This window comes from Bidens hawaiensis, unplaced genomic scaffold, assembly GCF_021521415.1.
Source record: "Bidens hawaiensis isolate Kalapana, Puna unplaced genomic scaffold, B.hawaiensis_p1.1 tig00009479_1, whole genome shotgun sequence".
Classification (NCBI taxonomy): domain Eukaryota; kingdom Viridiplantae; phylum Streptophyta; class Magnoliopsida; order Asterales; family Asteraceae; genus Bidens; species Bidens hawaiensis.
In genome coordinates, this window is record NW_027491704.1 from 28,514 (window position 1) to 44,243 (window position 15,730).

The 15,730-nt window shown below is 40.3% G+C and overlaps 2 protein-coding genes across 2 annotated transcripts; one reads left to right on the forward strand and one right to left on the reverse strand.

Annotated features, from left to right (window-relative positions):
• Positions 1-972: 972 nt before the first annotated feature.
• On the forward strand, positions 973-1,832 carry LOC143532565 (photosystem II reaction center W protein, chloroplastic-like). Its single transcript, XM_077027587.1, has 2 exons — positions 973-1,161; positions 1,481-1,832. Exons 1-2 carry the CDS (start codon positions 1,071-1,073, stop codon positions 1,801-1,803), a joined length of 414 nt encoding a protein of 137 aa, XP_076883702.1. The 5' UTR covers positions 973-1,070; the 3' UTR covers positions 1,804-1,832.
• An 11,872-nt stretch (positions 1,833-13,704) lies between these two features.
• LOC143532561 (photosystem II reaction center W protein, chloroplastic-like) lies at positions 13,705-14,615 on the reverse strand. The gene is made up of 2 exons (XM_077027584.1): positions 14,438-14,615; positions 13,705-14,103 (listed from the first exon to the last, which is right to left on the reverse strand). Exons 1-2 carry the CDS (start codon positions 14,526-14,528, stop codon positions 13,781-13,783), a joined length of 414 nt encoding a protein of 137 aa, XP_076883699.1. The 5' UTR covers positions 14,529-14,615; the 3' UTR covers positions 13,705-13,780.
• Positions 14,616-15,730: the final 1,115 nt, after the last annotated feature.

Consider the following 15,730-nt stretch of genomic DNA (forward strand, 5'->3'; position numbering starts at 1 on the left):
GTTGTTTACAACTTGATGTATGCTTACATGGAAGGCATGCTTACTTTTGAGAGTATGTATTTTGAATCCTTTAAATTCTATAAACAGATTTCTATAATTTTTAATGTAACGGCTAGGGAAGGGCGAATACTTTGCTATTTTGTAGCAATTTGTAAGTAATTAACAATCGTTATTTTTTGTTAATGAAATTCATTTATAACTCTGGGTATTTGCTAAGAGAAGGAGGTGATTATCCCTTTGTGAATCTTCGATGACTTGCTTTTATATTGAAGGAGAATTCAGACATTTGTTATGACAACATAAGCATTTGGTAAAATTTTAAAATAAAAAAGTGGCACCTAATGAACAAGAATCTTGGCATCTATTATCTGCAAATGGGCATAGCTGAAGATTCCCTTGATAAACATGTACGTCAAAGTTGACATATGACAGTAATAATGTAATCTGAAATATTGTGACTTAAATTACAAAATTAGGTTATGACGCAGATAATTTTAGTTGTAAAAGGGCATTTTTGGTATTTAGGTATTCACTAAAATTATTTTTGGTAATAAACCAATGTAAATGTATTTATATATCCGATAAAAAATAGTATTTACATCAAAACAAGTGTATCGCTGCCCCCTTTTCAATTGCATTCTAAAATTTTAATCCATTTTTTGCATTACATAATTCAAAAACTTATTTGCATTTAAAATCATTTAGGTATATATAACTTAGATTTTAATATTTTAAAAATAGTTTTTTTAGCCTGTGTAACACATGGACATATAACCTAGTTAGAAATAAAGTACCATTTTGTTATGATCACGATATTTATCATCGACCCTTTATAGAAAGAAACCAAACATTTCAGGATGATTAATTTGTAGATGTCACGCCACGTGGAGCAAAACAAGTGGTGGAATAAAGATGAGGTTCAATCCATGTAATCTAATTTATGTGGAGTAAAGGCCATATACAATCAAAATCATTCAACTTTATATAAAAACACAAATTGAACCCTTAACTTTGAACTGCATTCACCATTTTTCAATCTTCAAGTTCTTGCAACCCAACTGAAGAAGAAGATGGCATCCATCTCAGCTTCCATTTCCACCACATCACCTTCATTATCTCTGCTCCAAAAGCCCACCACCATCCATGCTTCTCCGGTTCTTGGTATGTTTCAGATAATCCAAATCATATAATGAGTTGATAATATATACATAATTACATACATATTGTTGAAGAATAATATATAATATATGTAATTTTTTGTTTGAATAAATGCAATATATTTGTTGAAGAATATGCGTGCTTATTAGTTTGCTACGGTTTAATGTAATTTTTTGGCCTTGACATGATTTTGCCCATAGCTAGGAATATTAATAAAAATTTGGGTCCGTTTTTAAAAGGGACGGATAAAGGCCTTCAAAATGGTTGAGTCGACCCTGCATATACATACATGTAAATAGAAGTTGTTAATTATGATATTTAGGATTGCCAACAATGAGCAAGATGGGGAAAGTGAGATGTTCCATGGAAGGTAAGACCGCTGTCGCATCGGATGATGGCGCATCGAGGTTGAGAATGGGTGCATCCTCATTGATGGCTGCAGCGGTGGCGGCAACCATGTCTAGCCCCGCGGCCATGGCTCTAGTGGACGAGAGAATGAGCACAGAAGGGACCGGGCTGCCCTTCGGTCTAAGCAACAACCTTCTCGGGTGGATCCTTTTTGGCGTGTTTGGTTTGATTTGGACACTTTACTTTGTTTACGTCGGCGGCCTTGATGAGGATGAGGAGTCAGGTTTATCACTTTAAAATGACAAATTATCAATTGTAATAAGCTTTATGTGTAATATTAATCATGTATCCTTTGTACTTTGTACTTTGATAATTTGATCGTCTGAGTGTTTGTGCTCTTGAGAATTGCACTTTGGCCCTAGATTTGAATATGACAACTTTCTTGTGAAGTGTGATATCATCTCATTTGAATAAGCTATGAAGAGGTATGCACCCGCCTTAACATCGAGCGGGGCGGGTCAACCCACAAGATATAGACAAGAGGCTTGAAATCAGGATGTCATGAAGACACAAAGCCAAAACCTATGCGCATGGCGCATATCACATATGCTCACGCATATCACATCTGCACGTGGCGCATATCACATATGCTCACGCATCACACATGCTCACGCATATTACATATGCTTGCGCATATCACATCTGCGCATGAAACATCTGCGCGTGAGAATAAAGAGAAGACCTCGCGCATCCCCAGGATAGGCGCATATCACACATGCACATAATCAACCACGTCCTTATCCAAATCAGGATAAGGACAACCATGATTGTGCTCATCAGACAACCTTCCAGAAGGTATCCTTTAAGGAATAAAGAATATGCTGATGTTGACAGCTGCCAATGAAAGGTGGACAACTCAGCAAAACCCATGTGCTACCACGTGATTGCACATGGGTCAGGTGAAATACCTTGGTCAGAGAATAATCAATGAAAAAGCACCAGGTGTCCTAAGGACACGTGGCGCGAAGCAATAGGAGGAGGCCAAAAAGGCCCTAATTGGGTCTGAGCCCAATCATTGGAAACCCTAACACTATAAATACCACACCACCTGCACAAGGGGAGGTAAGCAAGAAAATACATTCTAAATCCTTACTCACTTTCACATTCTTATCATCTTCTCCTACAATATCTTATTCTCACACCGGAGGGTTACCCCAAAGAGGACCCCTCTGTCCCTTTCTGAGGGGTAAGTTCACGGTGCTGCTCATTTTGTAGGTGGAAGAATTCATACTCCGGAAAACCATCGGTGATATAGCATACTCATACCCGAGGAAAGTTGATCGTCTACTAGTAAGTCGATCCACGTTTCTTCAAGCTACAAACGAGCCAGAAGGCTTTTTGGGTATCACGAGAAGGTACGATAAACGTAAACGCATACTTGATCCTCTTGGTTTGAACATTTCATAAACATGATGAATTATTCTTGCTTTTGATTTCTTACTTGTGAGATTTGCAGGGGACAAAGTCTAGCTATAGGTAACTATTAATCTGTTTATGTAAAACTAGTATTTGTGTAGATTTGATATGTCCGTATAGGCGCCATGTTAGTAATTACTCATATAGTTCGGAGTTGTGCACTAACATAGATGAGTATCCACCTTACATCGCGCATTCCACTTTAGTCCATCAAACGTCTATTTGAAATGTATACAACCAACTCTTTTGTGAGTATCTTTTAATCCCACTAATGAATTTGTTAATGCATATCCTACGTGATCGAATCTTCCATGTCTCGTGTATCATCTTTTTGATTTCGTAGGGTATAGTAATGACACGCATTTACTTGTTTTAAGTACATGAACTTGTTGAAAATTTTCAATTCAACTTATATATACTAGCTAAAAAAAAACACTCATATATAAAGATCGATCTTGATGCATGTTGGGATACACATATGGGTGACTTAGGCTCATGGAGCACATTTCCACAGGATCTCTTTCATGATATGATAAATTGATAACTAAACTAACGGTTGCAGTGAATTTCATTAGCAAAACATACGTTTAAGTGATCATGATGATACACGATAAAAGGGTGACACAAGAGCATATTAACTTACAATAAGACTTTTATGAGTTCTTGATGTAATAAAGAAGGATGTATTAGATAATACATATTCATAATATACAATTGATGTCTCTCTAATATATAGGATATACAAGTAAAATTGGATGCACAACTATGTTGTCATGTAACACTACATGGTTCTTTACTGCATGATCATAGGGGTATATTGTAACACCCCGACCAAGGCGGATTATACATCGGGGCGCCACATATTGCTTCATTACTCGCGACACTATTGGTGTCAATATTTATTAATACACATTTTATCGCGCACGCGCAGCGGGGAAAATAAAGAACATAAATCAAAATATAAATCAATATATTATAAATTATAACATTCAAACAACATTAACTTGTCTTGATACATTTTAATTCTAGGTCCAAAAGTAAAAACGTCCTACGTGTCCACAAGCTCCAAAACAGCTACTGCAAACCTGAACATGTGTTAAAATAAACGTCAAACACTTGCGTGTTGGTGAGAAATCAAGTTTAATAGATAATCATAGATAATCATAGTAAATCTGCGCGCAACACGTGTATGTCTAGAGTTTAACAAGGGTGTAATCAGATTGTGATCAAGCCTAAGATAGTTCATAGATCATAGTTCAATCCATGCTCCCAATTGAGCATAAAAACGAGAAAACATCTGTGCAAGTGTAAACCAAGAAAACCGTAAACGATAGGTCTCCCGTGTTCAACTAATGGTACCAACGGAACTGCGGAATAGGCCGAACAAAGCGGTTAATGATACACACATACAAATAAACAGCCAAGTAAACGTCCTCAACACATGGGATACTGCGCGACTAAAGTTCATAAACAAGTTTAAGACTCAAGTTTTGTATGAACACATGAACATCCCAAAGCATTTAAAATAAAAAGGGATTAGATACGAGATAACTCACATGATAAACGATGCGGTGATAGATAAGCAAGAATCAACTCTTAAACAAGCAAAGTTAACCTATAATTAAAGATTATTGTTTTAACGATTGATTTTAAGTCTTGATTATAAGTTAGCATAATTAAATAAGTAAATTATTATATATAATATATATTACCGGAAAAGCAGGGCAGAACAGGAAGGACGACGGAGGCAGAGAGGAAGACGGCAGAGAGCAAGGAGCAAGAGAACAGGAGAGATTAAGTGTTTGTGTGTGATGTGTTATGAAAAATAATACTATTATTTATAGAGAAACCCTAGGGAACACAATCCCTAGAAAAAGGGGAAAAGATCTCAAAAAGTAAAAGATTCCAAAAGCAAAAGATATCAAAAGATATGGCAGCTGCAGGGGGCAAGATAAAAGCTGACAGGGAACAGTAACAGGCATGGGCGGTTCAGATAAAGGTACTGGTCAAGCATGGCAAAAGCAGATCTCAAAAGATAATGTCAGTCACTTTTTCTGTCAACCAATGGGGTTGGTGCGCATGCTGCGCCGAAAGTAACTATTCAGACATTAGATAGGTTAGGTCAACAGCTCAGAAGAAAAGACATTACAAAAGCAAACGGCTAGAATAAATCAAGATAAAAGACAATACTTAGCGCGAGAAAGCTGAGTGCGTGAGCGCGAAGGCACACACAGAAGGCTGTCACAGACAAACCTTAGCGTGCTGCGGGAAGAACCACAAATCCTTAGCGCGTCGCGGAACGAACTGAAATCCTTAGCGCGCCGCGGGAAGAATATAAATCCTTAGCGCGTCGCGGGAGGAATTACAATTCTTAGCGCGCTGCGAGAAGACTACAAATTTACAGCGTGTCGCGGGAGGATCTAAAATTCTTAGCGCGTCGCGCGGAGAAGTATCATTCTTAGCGCGCCGCGGGAAGAACTATAGTTCCTAGCGCGTAGCGCAGGAACAGTCAATCTTCACGCAGGCTTCCTTGTAAGGAGTTTAGCGCGTGGAGCTGCGCAGACCTCCTTAGGCGGGAAGAGCCAAAAGACAAGCAAAGGAGAGGGAAACAAAGCGGAAAGAGAGAAGGAGAGGGAGGAGAGGCGGAAGAAACATTTTAAAAATATATATATACATAAAGATTTATTAAAGGTTAGATTTATAAAGATTATAATTAATTTTTAAATCATAAAAAGAATCGGATCAGAAAACGGGTATCTGGGTCGGGTCGGATCGGGGCAGATGTCACAGTCTCCCCTACTTTAAGAAATTTCGTCCCGAAATTTATCTCGAAGTAGGTTGCGCAGAGAACAGGTGCGGGTACTTGATCTTCATTTGATCTTCCCTCTCCCATGTAAACTCGGCTCCGCGCTTGGACTCCCAGCGAACTTTCACGATAGGGATACGACTGCGCTTGGTTTGCTTAACCTCGCGATCCATAATCTCAACAGGCTTCTCAACGAAATGCATAGTTTCATCAACTTGAACTTCATCAAGTGGAATGTGAAGGTTCTCGTCAGCTAAACACTTCTTGAGATTGGATACATGGAACGTTGGATGCACATTACTGAGCGCGGGCGGCAGGTCAAGTCTGTAGGCAACTTTTCCCACACGCGCGAGAATCTTGAATGGACCAACATAACGAGGAGCAAGCTTACCCTTCTTCCCAAAGCGGACAACACCTTTCCAAGGCGACACTTTGAGGAGAACAAGATCACCAACTTGAAATTCGAGAGGCTTTCGCCTACGATCTGCGTAACTCTTCTGTCGGCTTCTAGCAGTCAGCAGATGATCACGGATCTTGGCGATTTTATCGGTTGTCTCTTGAACAAGTTCGGGTCCTGTGATTTGAGTTTCACCCACTTCGCTCCAACAAATCGGGGAGTGGCATTTACGACCGTAAAGTGCTTCAAATGGGGCCATACCGATACTGGAATGATAGCTGTTGTTATAAGAAAACTCGATCAAAGGCAGGTGTGAATCCCAATTACCTCCAAAATCAAGAACACAAGATCGGAGCATATCCTCAAGAGTTTGAATAGTTCGCTCAGACTGACCGTCAGTCTGAGGATGATATGCCGTACTCATGTCCAAGCGAGTTCCTAGCGCAGATTGGAGAGATTTCCAAAAGCGAGATATAAAACGGCCATCGCGATCGGATATGATGCTCAAAGGAGTACCATGGCGGCAGACGATTTCCTTGACATAAAGCTGCGCGAGATGCTCAACACGGTAGTTTTCACGAATGGGCAGAAAGTGAGCAGATTTAGTCAATCGATCCACTATTACCCAAATGCTATCATGTTTGCTTGCTGTCAAAGGTAACTTGGTAATAAAGTCCATCGCTACACATTCCCATTTCCACGTAGGAATTTCTGGTTGTTCGAGCAAACCAGATGGGCGTTGGTGTTCAGCTTTAACTTTAGAACAAGTCAGGCACTTAGCTACGAACACAGCAATATCCTTTTTCATGCCAGGCCACCAATAAGTAATGCGCAAATCCTTGTACATCTTATCAGCGCCAGGATGAATAGAATATCGAGATTTGTGCGCTTCACAAAGGATATCAGCGCGAAGATTCTCATCACAAGGGATCCAGATGCGATTAAGATAGCAGAGAATTCCACTCAGATTAGGGACAAAGTGCGCTTCCGCGCCACACGCTAACTCGGCGCGAAGGTTGCCATTACTGATGGATGCGCGCTGCGCGTCACGAATACGCGATTCAAGGTTGCTTTGAATCGGCGCGAAGTGAAGCTGGGTGCGCGGCAAGATACAGTTAAGTTGGCAGGGTTTTCGGCTGAGCGCATCGGCTACCACATTAGCCTTACCAGGATGATACCGGATCTCACAATCGTAATCGCTGATGAGTTCGTTCCATCGGCGTTGTCTCATGTTAAGTTCCTTTTGATCAAAGATATGCTGAAGGCTTTTATGGTCAGTGTAGAGGATACACTTAGTACCATAAAGGTAGTGTCTCCAGATCTTCAAGGCAAAAACAACTGCACCTAGTTCGAGGTCGTGAGTTGTATAATTCTTTTCATGAACCTTAAGTTGCCTCGATGCATAAGCGATAACCTTGCCTCGTTGCATAAGAACACAACCGAGACCTTGGTTGGATGCGTCGCAATACACGACAAAATCATCATTACCCTCAGGTAGCGCAAGAACAGGAGCTTCACACAACAAACGCTTGAGCGTCAGAAAGGCTTCTTCTTGCTTCGAGCCCCAAATATATGGTTTACCTTTGTGCGTAAGAGCTGTTAAAGGCAAAGCGATCTTTGAGAAGTTCGAAATGAAACGCCGGTAATAACCAGCTAAGCCCAGAAAGGAACGGATCTCAGAAGGAGAGGATGGCGTAATCCAGTTCTTGATTGCTTCAATCTTGGATGGGTCGACATGAATACCCATCTTGTTTACAACATGACCAAGAAACTGTACTTCATCAGACCAAAATTCACACTTGGAAAGCTTAGCATAGAGTTGCTCGGCTCTAAGCTTTTGCAATACCAATCGGAGATGTTGCTCGTGCTCGGCCTTGGTCTTAGAATACACCAGAACATCATCGATAAACACGATCACGAATTTATCCAAGAAAGGCCTACACACCCGATTCATAAGATCCATGAAAACGGCGGGTGCGTTGGTTAGACCGAAGGACATGACCAAGAATTCAAAATGGCCATAACGAGTTCGAAAAGCAGTCTTCGGAACATCTTCATCGCGGATGCGCAACTGGTGATAACCAGAGCGGAGATCAATCTTCGAGAAACAGGAGGCACCTTGGAGTTGATCAAAGAGGTCGTCAATACGCGGTAAGGGGTACCGGTTTTTAATGGTGAGTTTGTTCAACTCGCGGTAATCAATACACATGCGAAACGATCCATCTTTCTTTTTAACGAACAACACCGGAGCACCCCAGGGCGAAGAGCTAGGGCGAATGAATCCTTTAGCAGTCAACTCTTGAAGTTGGCTGGCCAATTCTTGCATCTCAGCGGGTGCAAGACGATAAGGAGATTTAGCTACGGGGGAAGCACCAGGGACAAGATCAATACGGAACTCGACTTCACGAGCGGGAGGGATACCAGGAAGATCATCAGGAAAAACTTCAGGGAAATCACGCACAACAGGGATATCGCGAAGCTTCTTCTCTTCAGCAGGTTTAACCACATGGGCTAAGAATGCAACACACTTCTTCCGCATGAGTCTTTGGGCTTCGGCGCAAGACATAAGTTTAAGACCACTGGAGGGTTTTTCGCCGTAGATGTGAAGATCACCATTTTCTCGAGGTATGCGAATCAATTTCTTGGCGCAAATAACTTCGGCGCGATTCTTCGAGAGCCAGTCCATACCAATAATAACATCGAAGCTTCCAAGAGGCATAGGGATGAGGTCAATTAGAAAATCGTTTTCGTTAAGGTTAAGCGTGCAATCTTTAATCACAGAGTTAATTAAAACAGTTTCACCATTAGCCAATTCAACTGAAAAATCTTCTTTTAAATTATCGCGCGGTCGCGCAAGCTTCCGCTCGAAGGCGCGAGAAATAAAACTTCGATCAGCGCCAGTATCAAAAAGCATAGATGCATAAAATCCATTAAGCAAAAATGTACCATTAACTACGTCGTTATTCGCTTGCGCTTGGTGCGCGGTTATGTTAAAAGCTCGGCCACGCGTCACTTGGTTCGAAATTTGGTTCACCGGATTCGCTTGAGTAATCTGAACTTGTAGCCTTGGGCACGCGTTCCGGAAATGACTGGGATCACCGCAGTTAAAGCACGACCTTGGTTGGGGATTCTGGTATGTTGGTTGTGGGTTCAGCGGGTAGGTTGGTGGTGTTTGCACAATTGGGTTGGCGGGAGGGACTCTACAGTACTCAGCAGAGTGACCAGCGCGGCCACATTGGTTACATTGCCTACACGAGGCTTGAGTTGGGTGATGAAATTTACAGGTTGGGCAGAAGGGCTGATTTCCTGTGTAGGGTTTCTTAGTTGGCGGGGTAGGGAGTGCAGGATTAGTTAAGGCATAGTTATGGACTACAGGAGGTGCTGGGTAGGTTGACAGTGGGTTAGGCGCGTAAACTGGAGGTTGGTAAATGGGTTGTTGGGTAATGGGCGGGTTGGTAAGCGCATAGGCTTGTCTGCGCCTACGTTTCTGGTTATGGTTTGAGTGTTCTGGTTTGGTTTCTGTTGGTTCAGGGACAGTCTTGGTGGGTTTGGTCTTCTCAGTTCCCCGCAGGAACAGGGTTCCTGCTCTGACATGGTTGTCGCTGAGCACAGCGGCCAATTCGATGGCGTCAGAGAGGGTAACTGGGTTTCTGGCCCATACAGAATCTTGAATTTCCATGGGGAGACCCCCAAGAAATTTCTCGATTGCTCGGCGGGAAGGGGTAACAAGGTGAGGGACCAGTAAGCTTAGCTCGTGGAAGCGCGTCGCGTACTCGCGCGCTTCACCGCTGTATTGCTTCAAGTTCCAGAATTCTTCCTCCAGGCGCTTAACTTCGTTGGGAGGGCAGAATTCTCGCGTAAGAATTTCCTTGAATTCCTCCCATGTCATGCTAGAAGCAGCCTCTGCGCCACGCGCATGAGCTACTCCATTCCACCATGTAAGCGCTCTGGATTCCAGGACACTGGAAGCATATAGGGTTCGTCTTTCTGAGGGGCATTGGGTATGGAGGAAAGTGTTTTCAATCTTCTCAAGCCATTGGAGCATCACGGTGGCTCCTTCAAGACCTGTGAACTTCGGAGGGTTACCCGCATTAAAGGACTTAATGTTATAACTGGAGGTATTAGCATTGTTTTGGCTCAAAGCTTGGGCTATTGCGGCGGCCATTTCCTGGGAACGTTGCTGTCTACGCATGCGCGAGGCTTCTCTTCTCTGAAATCGGCGAGATAGCGGAGGCATTCTATAAAAGTTTTAAATTTTAGTTAATATCTTGGTTTTAGCGCAAAGTTTTAATCTTATAAAGCTTGGTTTCGCAGAGTTAGATACTATCAAAAGTTAAAGTAGATTAAATGACCCTAAATGCAGACTTAATAAAGGTAACAAATTCGAATCAAGAATCGACAATTCATGTATCACCATGACTTTCCGAATTCCCAATTTAAAATATACGAGCAAACGAGTATTGGAGATTGACGATTCATGTATCACCATGACTTTTCAATCTTCAATATAAAATATACAAGAAAATGAGTATTGGAGGTTGACAATTCATGTATCACCATGACTTTTCAAGTCTCCAACCTCAGAACATAATCGTAAATGGAAATTGAAAATCAACTATTCATGTATCACCATGACTTTTCGGATTTTCAATCCCAACAAACGAATATGTAAGTAAAATCAATAAAAATCGAAATTCACAAAAATCGAAATATCGCGGAATAAAACATAAAATCATATACTGCGCAAGCGCGAGCATATTCATAAATAACGAGTAATTAACAATAAGCGCGCAAACATGAGATTTCTCTCATGCGCGAGAAGGGACTTATGTTTTCTAGGTCGTTACGTCTAACCACCTATCCTAAAGTCAACGAGCTCTGATACCAATCTGTAACACCCCGACCAAGGCGGATTATACATCGGGGCGCCACATATTGCTTCATTACTCGCGACACTATTGGTGTCAATATTTATTAATACACATTTTATCGCGCACGCGCAGCGGGGAAAATAAAGAACATAAATCAAAATATAAATCAATATATTATAAATTATAACATTCAAACAACATTAACTTGTCTTGATACATTTTAATTCTAGGTCCAAAAGTAAAAACGTCCTACGTGTCCACAAGCTCCAAAACAGCTACTGCAAACCTGAACATGTGTTAAAATAAACGTCAAACACTTGCGTGTTGGTGAGAAATCAAGTTTAATAGATAATCATAGATAATCATAGTAAATCTGCGCGCAACACGTGTATGTCTAGAGTTTAACAAGGGTGTAATCAGATTGTGATCAAGCCTAAGATAGTTCATAGATCATAGTTCAATCCATGCTCCCAATTGAGCATAAAAACGAGAAAACATCTGTGCAAGTGTAAACCAAGAAAACCGTAAACGATAGGTCTCCCGTGTTCAACTAATGGTACCAACGGAACTGCGGAATAGACCGAACAAAGCGGTTAATGATACACACATACAAATAAACAGCCAAGTAAACGTCCTCAACACATGGGATACTGCGCGACTAAAGTTCATAAACAAGTTTAAGACTCAAGTTTTGTATGAACACATGAACATCCCAAAGCATTTAAAATAAAAAGGGATTAGATACGAGATAACTCACATGATAAACGATGCGGTGATAGATAAGCAAGAATCAACTCTTAAACAAGCAAAGTTAACCTATAATTAAAGATTATTGTTTTAACGATTGATTTTAAGTCTTGATTATAAGTTAGCATAATTAAATAAGTAAATTATTATATATAATATATATTACCGGAAAAGCAGGGCAGAACAGGAAGGACGACGGAGGCAGAGAGGAAGACGGCAGAGAGCAAGGAGCAAGAGAACAGGAGAGATTAAGTGTTTGTGTGTGATGTGTTATGAAAAATAATACTATTATTTATAGAGAAACCCTAGGGAACACAATCCCTAGAAAAAGGGGAAAAGATCTCAAAAAGTAAAAGATTCCAAAAGCAAAAGATATCAAAAGATATGGCAGCTGCAGGGGGCAAGATAAAAGCTGACAGGGAACAGTAACAGGCATGGGCGGTTCAGATAAAGGTACTGGTCAAGCATGGCAAAAGCAGATCTCAAAAGATAATGTCAGTCACTTTTTCTGTCAACCAATGGGGTTGGTGCGCATGCTGCGCCGAAAGTAACTATTCAGACATTAGATAGGTTAGGTCAACAGCTCAGAAGAAAAGACATTACAAAAGCAAACGGCTAGAATAAATCAAGATAAAAGACAAGACTTAGCGCGAGAAAGCTGAGTGCGTGAGCGCGAAGGCACACACAGAAGGCTGTCACAGACAAACCTTAGCGTGCTGCGGGAAGAACCACAAATCCTTAGCGCGTCGCGGAACGAACTGAAATCCTTAGCGCGCCGCGGGAAGAACATAAATCCTTAGCGCGTCGCGGGAGGAATTACAATTCTTAGCGCGCTGCGAGAAGACTACAAATTTACAGCGTGTCGCGGGAGGATCTAAAATTCTTAGCGCGTCGCGCGGAGAAGTATCATTCTTAGCGCGCCGCGGGAAGAACTATAGTTCCTAGCGCGTAGCGCAGGAACAGTCAATCTTCACGCAGGCTTCCTTGTAAGGAGTTTAGCGCGTGGAGCTGCGCAGACCTCCTTAGGCGGGAAGAGCCAAAAGACAAGCAAAGGAGAGGGAAACAAAGCGGAAAGAGAGAAGGAGAGGGAGGAGAGGCGGAAGAAACATTTTAAAAATATATATATACATAAAGATTTATTAAAGGTTAGATTTATAAAGATTATAATTAATTTTTAAATCATAAAAAGAATCGGATCAGAAAACGGGTATCTGGGTCGGGTCGGATCGGGGCAGATGTCACATATATCACATCATAAAGTGACTCGTTTCCTCTTTATAAATTGTATATAAAAGTATGTTTATTTGACTATATACTTCGTTCGACGATACATATACAAGTTATGCTTGATTATCATGTGTCGAGGTGTGTTTGTGATTAAGTATTTGATTCACGGATTGTCTTGAATGAGAATTTATGATTATCTTTCTAACATATAATGTTAACGTATGAGTAACTGGATAATTAGGACGATACATTAGGCCAAATATATACAACCGCATGGGTCAAGTAAACATGGGTATCATTTATACCCGTTTATAGTACTGCGTCGAACCCCGATCTTAAACTCACATAAGAAACCGACTTAAAATATATATTATATTATAATTTCAAGTTTCTAACAACTTCAATATATACGTTTTTTAAAATATATATTATACAAAGAAATTTGGTTTCAATTAGGATAAATGAGAGAGCGCAATCGATAGATACCATACCATTCCTAAACCTAAGACATACACTAATCTCGTATCCAAATACTTGCCTAGAAGTTTTCGGCTTTTGACCTTTCCCGTTAGGTTTGGGTTCAATTGCCAGCCATAAAGAAGTGTGTCAAGACTCAAATCTAGATGGACAAAAGTGCAATTCTCATAAACAGATATACTTTACATTAATCGAAGTATAAAGGATACATGAATAATAATATTATACATTAGTCCATCACAATTGGAAGATTATCATTTTAGTTAAAAACGTTTAAAGCGATAGACCTGATTCCTCATCCTCATCAAGGCCACCGACGTAAACAAAGTAAAGTGTCCAAATCAAACCAAACACACCAAAAAGGATCCACCCGAGAAGGTTGTTGCTTAGACCAAAGGGCAGCCCGGTTCCTTCCGTGCTCATTCTCTCGTCCACTAGAGCCATGGCCGCGGGGCTAGACATGGTTGCAGCCATCGCTGCAGCCATCGATGAGGATGCACCCATCTTCAACCTCGATGCACCATCATCCGATGTGACAGCGGGCTTACCTTCCATGGAACATCTCACTTTCCCCATCTTGCTCATTGTTGGCAATCCTAAATATCATAATTAACAACTTCTATTTACATGTATGTATATGCAGGGTCGACTCAACCATTTTGAAGGCCTAAAACAAAGTGCTTATCCGTCCCTTTTAAAAACAGACCCAAATTTTTATTAATATTCCTAGCTATGGGCAAAAACATGTCAAGGCCAAAAAATTACATTAAACCGTAGCAAACTAATAAGCACGCATATTCTTCAACAAATATATTGCATTTATTCAAACAAAAAATTACATATATTATATATTATTCTTCAACAATATGTATTTAATTATGTATATATTATCATCAACGCATTATCTGGTTTGGATGATCTGAAACATACCAAGAACCGGAGAAGCATGGATGGTGGTGGGCTTTTGGAGCAGAGATAATGAAGGTGATGTGGTGGAAATGGAAGCTGAGATGGATGCCATCTTCTTCTTCAGTTGGGTTGCAAGAACTTGAAGATTGTAAAATGGTGAACGCAGTTCAAAGTTAAGGGTTCAGTTTGTGTTTTTATATAAAGTTGAATGATTTTGATTGGTTTTCTAAAGTTTTATTATATGCAACCACATAAATTGGATTGCATGGATTGCTCCTCATCTTTGCTCCACCACTGGTGTTACTCCACGTGGCATGGCATCCCCACATCACAATGAAATGTTTGGATTCAACGTAGTGATGAACTGATGATGGGGACACAATCGGATATTACTATATTAGCATCCAGATATCTGAAATATATATATTCTTTTGCATAGCCAATATATTAAAATAAAAAGAAAAGGTTCCTCGAACGAGTAGGAAAAGACACAACACAACAAATGTCTAAAACGAAATTACAAAACAAAGACTAACATAGAAATTACAACGGAAAACTTTCAAAGTTACATTTGCACAACGACTCCCATTTCAAATTCACCTGTTTGCTTCTACTTTTAATCCGAAGAAACAGGAAATTAAGCTTTAATATCGATCACCAACTTTGTCGTCAAGCTCTCCTTGTGCTTGAAATATTTCTTGTTTCTCGTTTTTCAAATCAACCAAAATATTACCGCCAATATAGCTTGTAATACCTTGCATTTCTCCTTTGACATCTTGTCATGTTGTAGTGGAATCAAGAGAATAACTTCACGGAATCAAACCTGTTGAAGTATACCTTAATCCATGACAAGATTATTGTCGTAACAAGTGTTGTTTAGCTGCAATTTATAGCAGTGGATTATTTTTCGCCTCATTTATAGCCTAATATTATGTTCTTTTTACTTGATTGTGTTTCCTTATTTTGGGCTTAATTTTAGGCTAGTCTTTTGCGTTTGTTTATGTATAATGTCCGTGTATTTCCCTGGTGAATGAATTAGAGAATGAGATACCAAAACTGATACAATTTAACATGAGATGATCTGTGACCGGTCATAAACCTTTTACTTGTCATTCTAACAAATCAGATGATTATTAATCTGATCATTTATTAGTAATAATCGAATTAATGACATGGAGTTAACTAACTCACGTACTCACTCAGTCCAAAAAACTCTTTAAAATCTATCCTAAATATTGGCACGTGTTTAACGTTTTGTACATATAAAACTTGTTACAGGAACCTGTGAACGGTCACACAAGTGGTTTAGCTAAT